General features: G+C 34.8%; 1 protein-coding gene across 1 annotated transcript; it reads right to left on the minus strand.

Annotated features, from left to right (window-relative positions):
* Positions 1–3,063: 3,063 nt before the first annotated feature.
* Positions 3,064–6,659, minus strand: LOC111044042. Its single transcript, XM_039443426.1, has 4 exons — positions 6,382–6,659; positions 5,612–5,850; positions 4,349–4,485; positions 3,064–3,659 (listed from the first exon to the last, which is right to left on the minus strand). Exons 1-4 carry the CDS (start codon positions 6,553–6,555, stop codon positions 3,064–3,066), a joined length of 1,146 nt encoding a protein of 381 aa, XP_039299360.1. The 5' UTR covers positions 6,556–6,659.
* Between the last annotated feature and the right edge of the window lie 4,944 nt (positions 6,660–11,603).

Genomic DNA, 11,603 nt, shown 5'->3' on the forward strand with positions numbered 1-11,603 from the left:
TATTGCGTATTTTATTCACCTACTGGAATTTTCATTATGTAGGCTACTGCGGTATGCTAATTTCTGTTGCTGATCAAAATACACATTGATCACCACATGGAATTGTCACTTTATCATTACATAACCATATTTACAATTATATATTGTAAATAACTATTAAAATCATATTTATATAAAATGATATCATATCATTATGTTGTTGGTTATCCATCTTGTTTCCACTATAATTATGATGAAGAAAATATTTTAATGTTGAGCCATAATGATATTACTATCGTATTTCATAAAACTTTAAAGTTGAAAACCCTCACATTCTTTGATGTGGCGACGTCCGTTTCATGCTGGTATTGCACATTTTCAAGCCAAACAGAAACTCAGGAGTCTCTGAGTAACAATTCTGCTGCAATACCAGCACGAAACGGACGTCACCACATCAAAGAATGTGATTGGTTTTTTTTTTACTTTAAAGTTTTATGAAATACGATAGTAATATCATTATGGTTCAACATTAAAATATTTTCTTCATCACTCATATCTTCAAAAATATTATAGCATGATTAACTTTACTTTAAGCAAGGATTTAAATAGCCACAGATCACAAACTTATTGTAGACAGACTACTTAAATTCATTTTATTGTTATAACATTACAAAAATGCACAACACAGTCAAATACAAACAAGTAAAGTAAATAACAGCATTAGCTAAACAAATAATATCATATATTCATTAACAATTCATTCTTATTAATATGGTGAAACGTCAACAAGTAAAGCTTCCATATTTCTCTCAAAACAGACAATATCACAATTTCTTGAAACATTTGGTACCGTAACTTATTGAAGAGCCTAATTTATAAGTCCATTTAATGTATAATAATAATTTAACTGATTAACTCATATTGAGCCGGTTTCCGAGCTCTGGCACAGAATACAAAATATTGTATTCTGTGGCTCGGGATTTAGCTGAGTTCTAGACTTAAAACTGCTGAAGTCGGAAAATTGGCTTTCCGAAACGGGGCCTATTCATAGTCATAGTCAGGTTTAAATCAAATTTCGAAAAACTAGAAAATTTAACACAACATAAAATGAAGAGAAAAAAGTGTAAAACCCTTGTGTTGATGCATTCCTAGTGTAATGAGTATGATCAGAGCTATTAACTGTAATACAAGACAGGTTTTCCTTATAAAAGATGTTCAAACGCATAAACATCAGGCAAAGTCAATATTTTCAATTGCTTAAAAAGTGGATGCCTGGCTATGAACATGGGAAATCATCCTTACAGCTATTTTCTGCAAAATTTACAACCTCTTTAAATTATATTATCTTTTTATTATATTTTATATTATATTATAGGCTACACTAGCTGGCCAGGCGAACTTCGTAACGCCAAATAATTTAATGCATCTCATGACAAACTTTATCTGGATACACACCTCAGGAGGCGCGATGCGGCATTTTATTTATATAGATAATTTTGCAACTGCAAAATTACTTAAATAGGAAATAAGCTCGAATTTCGAGAAAATGTGATTATTCAATTCCAAACTGTAGACAACTGTAGATTCTATTAAATCATTCTCTATGAAGAGATAACAGTCCTCGTGTGTCTCCAGCGTTATTGTCCTGTCACCAGCTGGCTCAGATCTTTGAATCGTACACTTGAGATGCGCGTGAACACTATCGTCAGGTGATCAATTTTCATAACGGCAAGGAAAGTTGTGTGAGTGCGCCACACCAGATCTTTTTGTTTTTAGTCGGGGCGTTCATAGTGGGTTCCACGTTATATTGGCAGTGTAGGAAGATAGGAGAAAAGGATTGCCAGATCTCAGCCTTGCCACCCAAACAGCTGATACTGGTATATCTGATGAATTTAACTGTTAATTATTGTTCAAAATAGTTATTTTATTTGCCAAGAAAAAATATTTTTTTAAGATGTAATAATAAATATTCATGATTGAGATAAAATATTTTGTCAATTAGGTAGTTGAATTTCTACATTGTTGATAAACGATGTGGCAACATCGCAATGCGTGAAAGAGATAGCGCCATCTGTTTTGTTGAACGATAGACAAGGATAGCAACACCATTGCAAATCACACACTGCCATTATAACGTGGACCTCACTATAGCATGAAATACATGGGCGGTTATGGAGCAGCACACACTCTTGTCTACTATCTACTGACGGCTGCTGTATGACGCAATGATTATAACAGGTGATTTTTATTTCTGTGTGTGGCCAGCTTACAAATCTTCTACCATACAGATTACAATCATGTAGACTTTGAAGGACCGTAGGAAAGAGTCCAGAAGTCGGATTATAAATTTGATAGGCCATAAACCTGGTCCTGAACATAACGAATACAACTATAAAAATCATCAAATTCGGTGCACACATAAAAAAGTTATTGAATCTCAAAATTTGAGGCTCGATTATCATTTATATAGCACATTATACAAAGTGGGTGAAAAGTCCGAGAACGGCTTAATATCTTATACACAAAGGTAATTTGACTGTGGGTGTGATTGTGGATCCTACTCATATTGAAAATACTACTTTACTATGATTTCAAAAATCTGGTCCGCCATATTTTTTTAAAGGAAGGTGATCATGCAATATATGATTTCAAGACGGAATTTCAAGAAAAAAATTGCGAAAACCGCATATCGACATCTCAAACCGTTTCAAAGATATTCACATTATTAATCAATAATATTCAAAGCAGAAAGGGAAGAAAGAGTATAGGAACCAATCACACCCACCGTCAAATCACATTTTTTGTGTATGAGATATTAAGCCGTTCTCGGACTTTTCACACAGCCTGTATTATATACTTACATTACAATAATTATTTTTCCTTGATGACTCTTAGGCTCAACTCACACTTACGCGATTCAGGCCGAGAAGAGACTCGTTTTGTTTTCAAATGGTGATAATCGCGGAGACTGGAATCGACTGGTCTGAGTGTCACCATTTAGAAACACATGCTCTCGACTAGAGTCGAGACTCTTCTCGACCTGACTCGCCTAAGTGTGAGTTGAGCCTACCTGCTTATTGCTGCTTACTGAAAATTTAAGTACACCCTTTGATAGTGTGTACAATGTATGTTGCATAGTGGGCAACGGGGCTGCCCGTTCATGTGCAATAGATTTTGCTCGGCACATTCCTCGCACATGCAAATGTGCCCACACGGAAGAGCAATGTGCGTACATTCATTGTTCAAACAAATCACGCAATTGCTCAACCGTGGTGCTGCATGTGGCTGCTGCTGGGCCTCGATGGGACGCTGCAGGACTCCCTGCTGTCTTCTTCGGCGGCGTCGGGCAGGTGGCCTTACATTTTCTGCTGCCACCACCACCTCCTCTCCTGCCACTGGCAACATCCACTCAATTATTTCCTCGTCAACGACGACCGCTTCCTGGAGGCCATTGTGCTGTTGGATAAATCCCCGTTCTAACAGGTTGTCAGCACAATGGCTCACCGTCGTCAGGAAATTTATTAGTGTAATTTCCTGGCGCGTTAATCGCCGCAGCGCCATCCTGATTGCATCAGAGTTGGCGTTGTTGTCACTTCGAGCCCTACGCACACGTTGCGGATCGTCTCTGTCTAAACGTTGTAGATCATCAAATGATGATCTTTCAACTTCTCTCAATTTTCCTGAAAAAAAAACAAGAACCGTTTGTTTTTCGGTAACTCTTCAAATTTATATTTTTAATATGTAAATATTTCCTATTCTAGTTATAATAATGTGAAATATATCTTCTACGTTCAATTTTGAAGCATCTAAATTTGAAAATCTCCTTTGTGAAAATACTTGAGGACTGGAAATTTTGTGAATTGAAGAACTACAAGACCTTTTTAGACTACAGTATGTGCTATCTACATTTGGGAGAGGAATAGCACAAGGTTACTCTATTTTTTCCTCTCCCTATCATTTTGATACTGTGCTTGTTGTATGAATGACTAAAAAATCAATAAATAATCACTTATATAATAACCTGAGCTCCAAAACAACATCTTAGCCCACTTAAACTAATCTGGTGGCATATTTTATGGAGAGGACTTCTTGGTAGGCTAATCCACTGGTATGACAATTGTCACAACCATTTTCTAAAATATTTCGGATATTCATCAATGGCCAATAGGAATGTGAAAAAGTAACCTCCGTAGAATGTATTCTGAATAGGAAGGTAGACATATAAATAAAGTTCAACAATTTTTAATTTTACTCATTCATTATGTGTGATAGAGTTAATTTCATATCATGACAGCCAGTAGGCTTGATATGTTGGAAGTAAAATACCTATCTTATAATGCAATTTTAATGTATCATTGCAGCTACTTACGTATAAAACTCCACACATCCAGGTTGACTCCGAATGCAGCCAACATCCTAGTGTGGAAGCTCTCGAGGTGATTATTAGTCCTCCGAGGTGCCTGGAAGGTGGAGAGGCTCTCCACGCCAATCACCCCCACCCAATACCTGAATAAATCAATAAAAGAGATTATTCCCACCTCCAAGAATAAAATTACAGAGAAACTTTGTGATCTGTTATTTTAAATTATTAGTTTCCAGTATTCTGTAAGCTGTGTTATTGAAAGCAGTGAAAAGTCAAGAAAAGTGGTTCAGGTTGCATTTATTGTATTAGATATTGATTATTGCATGCATCATATAATTAAATTAACAATCCAGCTCTTTTGTCATTTTGTAATGATACAGTCCAACAATCCCTTTTCTTATGCACTTTCAATGTTATCCTGTTACATTCTCAGAAAGGTCAAAGGAATAAGTCAATTCCTTAGCCAACGAACTCGATCTTAATTCAGATCGTCGTGTTCTTCTCGAAGAATATCTTATGAACATTTCAAGTTGAATGATGAAAGCAATAGAACGTAATTATCGAACAAAACGAACAACGACTCGAGGCTCTGGTCATCAGTTTGATAACTCACTACCTCGTTCGAATAGACAATAGGCTGCAGCAACGCCTAATAAAACAGAAACTAAAAAATACTTTAGGACTAACATTATTTAGACTTGAATGTTTCATAAAAGAAAATAATATTTAACTTGTTTTAATAATGTTTTAAGAACATTTTTTTATAGATTGCCGTGCTACAGTACCAATTTTATCCAAAAGGTTTGATAGTTTTTACCCATCACCTAAAGAAAAGCTATCGGTTCCTTTCAGCAATATCTTGACAGAAATTATGAATGGGTTCACTGTTTCTGAATAAGAATAAGTTTCTGGATTCGATTTTATATAGAGAGAATTTGTAACATCACAAGATTCATAGAGAAAAATAGAATGGAATGTTATATACCGGTACAGAGTGTTTACGAACTCCCTACCAATACTCTAGGACATTGTTCCTGGGCGAGAAACATATATAAATATCATATTTAAATTGTCCTCAAGTCTTCAGTTACTCACTCAGCGGCCATTTTACTTTTTTCACTTATTTTGCTTCTAAATAAAAGTTGAACTTACGAAATTGAAACTGGCGCAATAATTTATAACTAGACAAAGCTACAAAAAAATTATGATAATTTTTCAAATTCATAAAACAAAATGGCGGCCTGTAGCCTAAACACTCTGTATACGTACCTCCTGACATATGCAATGACTCTCGTCAACCGATGGTCGAGGAGTCCCTCATCAACATAATTGTTTATGGCATTCAAGCCATCAACTATGCCATATGGGGGGACCCGGTCATCATGGGGAGGTCCTTGATGGGGCGGAAGGTGTGGGAGCGTCATAAGCATTTTCACAACTCTTTTCGCATCAAAATTGTTGTGAATAACGTTGGTCAGGCCCTCGACTACAACGTGCCTCCAAATTGCCTGAAAAGAGTTGAATATAACGTGCGTTTTTAAAAGTGTACATAGGCTAACATTAAAAATGACATAGGATCAGAATGTAACAACTCTTCGCTATTTCTAATAATCCGAGTACATACTCATTTTACTTTCCATCACAAACTGTTAGTTGATAATTATTTTTTTAATTATTTTCGACGACACTATAGTCTAGTTTTTTGAATAACAGTTATTAAAAAGTTGTACTCACATGTGGAATACTTTCGGATTTTCACTGACTATTATCGAAAAATTAAACACCTTATTGGACTTTTTACTTCTTGAAATGCAATAAGCCGGGCTTATTCATTTCTCGCCAACAGACAAATAATTGTGATATGTGTTTTTTGCAATAATTACCGTACTTCAGATAACTAACTTATTATATTATTGATTGTTCTAGTATCGTTTGCTTACACTAGAAGAATGTCTAGAACCGGCCCTGACCGGCTGTGTGCGGCACCACCCTTCATAATTACTGGAAACAATAATTTATTAAATATACTCAGCACTTACTTGCGTATAGTGGAACCAGCAACCCTGGTGACGTGCGTCGGGGAAAATGTTCCTTACAGAATTCACCAGCCCAATCTCAAAGTCGGTGGTGATTGATTGGATCTCCCACGTCAGCAATTGATTCTTCGTGTATGTCAGTATTCTCCTATAACTGTCCTCCGTCTTCCTCTTCATGAAGAAGAACGCCACAGGAACAGCCTGCAAAAGATAAGCAAGTCACTAATTTTCAATGGCATATTGGCATTTGGCATAATGGCATTTAATATAGTATCATGAGAAAACATATAATCTATTTTATTTAATCCAAAAAGTTCTAGAGAGTTGGTCTTCTAAATTCAAAATGTAAGGGCAATGTAAATGTAAATGTGGCAGGGGTAGAGAGTAAATATGAAACTAAATAATATGAGAGTAAATATGAGAGTAAATATGAAGTAAATATGAGAGTAAATATGGTTTCTGATTTAATGGAATTTATTATCCAATGATAAAAACTTGTGGAACAATTACTTGAATTTGGTGCAATTTCACAAATTCTTTTTTTGTAAATCAACAACTTTTCTCATCGCTAGGAACTTGTGATTGGCATCAAATTATAGAGAATTCCATACTGTAGCCTACATGCTCAGTTGACTCAAATAATTCATCTTCAACCATTTTTCTTTATCTTCATCGAGGAACTATGGAGAACGTGAAAATTAAAAAAATATGTATATTTTCATGATTATTTGAAACAAGCGAATAAACTGAAAAAGTCAACTTTTTGTATTTAGGATGTCCAATATTCCAGAATTATTGCACAGAAAAATGATATGACATGATTTTCATCACAAAATGTAATCTGATTTGAAAAATGATATTAATAATAATTGTGACCGTCATATATTAGTTTTATTAGTGCCAGTTGAAATTTAATCGTGATTAATTTCTTTTTTTGATTAATTTCTTTCGGCTTTTGTGCAACCATGCCTCTAAAAATGTCTTCACGCGCTGTAAAGATTTATCAAACAATATAGTCCCAGGTGCCATACATTTCTCTCTTTTTCCAATGACGTTCCAGCCGTGGAAAAGTGACTTATGTAGCCTACAGCCCCCAACTAGATGTCATTTAGAAGCTACGGAAATTTTCTAAAGAATGGAAAGTGGAATTTCGTACCAGAAAAATGTATGTTTCAATTTTTTGTAGTTATAATAATTATTATGTTAGTCATGAAAAGAGTAGGCTACCTTTAAATGAGATGAATCTCTCGAATATATTATAGTTTGGTAACCACTTTAGTGGTAGAATAGATCAGATAGGCCTAGGTCTGACTGAATAACAATCGATATAATAGACCAATCAATCAAATGAGGGGTTAGTGAAAAATTGAATGAATGTCACTCAATTTTCATAAAGCTCGATTTCAGCGCTATCTTGTAGCCATTGATGAAAGCAATGTATTAAGCTATTCACAAGCGTTTAATTAAAACAGGCCACCGCCGTGAAGCTGGTCCTAACATATCGAACCCAAAATTTGAAACATATGCCAATAGGGCTTCCAGAATATCCAAGTTTCAAATTTTGGGCTCAACGGGAAATGGGGCTCATAAGGATTCATATATTGATGGGCCAGCTTCACGGTCAGCCCGCGACCATCACCAATCTTGAAGATGAAGGTGTAATTCGATAGAGCAAATTTAGGGCTTTCATTCTATACCGTTTCCATAATTTGGGCTCAATAGTTACGCTGTCGGCGGAGGAAAAACGTTGTAGCCCATAGGTGGGGGTTGGGGGGGTTAAAAAATATTGTGTCATACAATATTCAAAATCTCATCTTTATATTTCCAATATTACAATATTTCAATCAAATAAATTTAAGGAGCAAATTTAAATAAATTATAAAAAAATTCAAATAAATTTTTTTATTTGTAATATTGGATGAATTTGAAAGTGTGAAACACTAATAAAAATGATAATTCTATTCGTCATTCATTATAATAGATTTTTGATTTCTGCTTGATTGAAGTCAAGAACTATGAAGGTAAATTCAATCTATTGCTGCTTTATAGTATCTGAACTATTACTCTGATAAAACCGTATCCAAATTGAATATAATAGCCCGGCAACTTGCCTGCACGGCCGACGAATCATTTGCCTTGGCGCGAAAGTTTGGCCAATTGCGAAGAGCGCCGCCAATGCTAGTCGAAGTGGGAAATTTGAATCGAACTATCGGCGCGCGACATTTTTTGAGCTGTAGATCATAAAAATACTAACGAATTCTTTCGAAGAAAATTTTGATGATTTCTCACTACACTATCGATAAAATGAAATATTAACGATTTCGCTGAAAACTGACAAACATAATTTATCTTCTGAACATTCAGTAAGCAATCAAAATCTTTCCAGATACCACAATCTTCTCTAGACATTGATTGGGTTTTGATGTTCTTGAAAATTTCAACCATGGCTATAGTATATTTCGCACCTAGAGCCGAAATGAGAAAAATGGCGGATAATTACTAAAAAACCATGTTTTTCACGGTTTTCTCGAAAACGGCTCTAACGATTTTCTTCAAATTTATACCATGGATAGCTATTTATAAGCCCTATCAACTGACATGAGTCTCATTTCTGGGAAAATTGCAGGAGCTCCGTAATATTCTTGTGAAAAATGGCTGATAATCACTAAAAAACCATGTTATTCACGGTTTTCTCGAAAACGGCTCTAAGATTTTCTTTAAATTCATACCATGGATAGCTATTTATAAGCCCTATCAACTGACATGAGTCTCATTTCTGGGAAAATTGCAGGAGCTCCGTAATATTCTTGTGAAAAATGGCGGATAATCACTAAAAAACCATGTTTTTCACGGTTTTCTCGAAAACGGCTCTAACGATTTTCTTCAAATTTATACCATGGATAGCTATTTATAAGCCCTATCAACTGACATGAGTCTCGTTTCTGAGAAAATTGCAGGAGCTCCGTAATATATTGAGAAAAATGGCGGATAATTACTAAAAAACCATGTTATTCACGGTTTTCTCGAAAACGGCTCTAAGATTTTCTTTAAATTCATACCATGGATAGCTATTTATAAGCCCTATCAACTGACATGAGTCTCATTTCTGGGAAAATTGCAGGAGCTCCGTAATATATTGAGAAAAATGGCGGATAATTACTAAAAAACCATGTTTTTCACGGTTTTCTCGAAAACGGCTCTAAGATTTTCTTTAAATTCATACCATGGATAGCTATTTATAAGCCCTATCAACTGACATGAGTCTCGTTTCTGAGAAAATTGCAGGAGCTCCGTAATATTCTTGTGAAAAATGGCTGATAATCACTAAAAAACCATGTTATTCACGGTTTTCTCGAAAACGGCTCTAAGATTTTCTTTAAATTCATACCATGGATAGCTATTTATAAGCCCTATCAACTGACATGAGTCTCGTTTCTGAGAAAATTGCAGGAGCTCCGTAATATTCTTGTGAAAAATGGCGGATAATCACTAAAAAACCATGTTATTCACGGTTTTCTCGAAAACGGCTCTAACGATTTTCTTCAAATTTATACCATGGATAGCTATTTATAAGCCCTATCAACTGACATGAGTCTCGTTTCTGAGAAAATTGCAGGAGCTCCGTAATATATTGAGAAAAATGGCGGATAATTACTAAAAAACCATGTTATTCACGGTTTTCTCGAAAACGGCTCTAAGATTTTCTTTAAATTCATACCATGGATAGCTATTTATAAGCCCTATCAACTGACATGAGTCTCCTTTCTGGGAAACTAATGGGGGGTCCACCCCATCCTTGAGAAATGGACTTTGTAACCTCCTTCTCGTGCATGAGGTAGGTAGGTAGAGCAGTTCATAAAAAGAACACATAGTCGAGATATTTCATCTGTAGAACAGCTGTTTTGACGACTTTAAAAAAATCATCGAATTTCACAATTTACACAAAGGAAAAAGTACTCTGAAAACAATTATATATACACATATACAAAAGTCTGATCGTAGTTTCAAATATGAGCAAGGAAAGTTGTGTGAGTGTACCACACCAGATTTTTTATGTATTTGAACACAACATGCAGTCGATTATTAAGTAAATATTAAAAACTTTTACTTACTGACTGGAGTACTTTCAATCGTCTAGCGATCATTTTCAACAATCTTGTTAGATGATATTATTGAATAATAAACACAAATAATTATAGAAAGTTTTTTGATCAGCTGTTTTAGCACACTTGAAATTTGGCCAATCTGAATGTCAACGTCAACAATGCTTGTTGTCGTTGACTTCGGAAGTTCAGGTTAAAAGTTCTATCCTACTCTGAAAATCGAATTTGAATAGTTTATAATATATATCTTATCTGTATTCTATTCATCCAAATAAAATGATAGTATATTATTGCAGAATACTTTATTCAATTCTAGAAGCATAAACTGATACCGTTTCATAAAGTATTTGTAAAAATGTTCAGCACCATGGATATTGCCCAAGTACCTAGTTCCAAAATTATTCACCAGGTCACGTGATAAACGCAGTACTATGACGTTAGATTCTATTGAAAATTGAATTTGAATAGTTCATTATATGTTATTTGTATTTCATTAATCCAAATAGAATGATAGGATCTTATTGCAAAATACTTTATTCAATTCTAGAAGCATAAACTTATTCTGTTTCATGAACTATTTTGTAGATACGTTCACATCAAATCAGAATCATTTGACTTCAAGGTTATTTTACAGCCCTAGGGCCGTAAAAATTTTACCGGCCTGGTCAGAAAACAATCACTTTCGGCCTCCATATGACGCACGAAAACCAGCTCATAACATCCAAGTGGGGCGAAATAGTATATTTCGCACCTAGGGCCGAAAATGAGACTTTTCTGGCTCGAAATCGGTTTTCAAGTCCGAGGCCGTAGGCCGAGGACTAGAAAAGATTGAGAGCCGGGAAAACATTTTTGCCCATGGTGAGAACGTTATTTTTCGCCACACAGAAAAATAAACAATATATATATGAGAATATTTGTCTATTATAAGCACTTCCGAAAGCAAAAGTGGAATATCATAGCTCTAGCAAATCTGAGGTAATCTAAATATCAAGAAATTGTCCAAGTATTTTTATTTTTTATTCTGATTTGTCTAAATAACCTAAAAGATTATGTTAAATTATGTAAGAGGTTGAGTTTATACTTTTTATTCTTCCAAATGACAATAAGATGATATTATTATAA

Source organism: Nilaparvata lugens, chromosome Y, assembly GCF_014356525.2.
Source record: "Nilaparvata lugens isolate BPH chromosome Y, ASM1435652v1, whole genome shotgun sequence".
In the NCBI taxonomy this organism is placed as follows: Eukaryota; Metazoa; Arthropoda; class Insecta; order Hemiptera; family Delphacidae; genus Nilaparvata; species Nilaparvata lugens.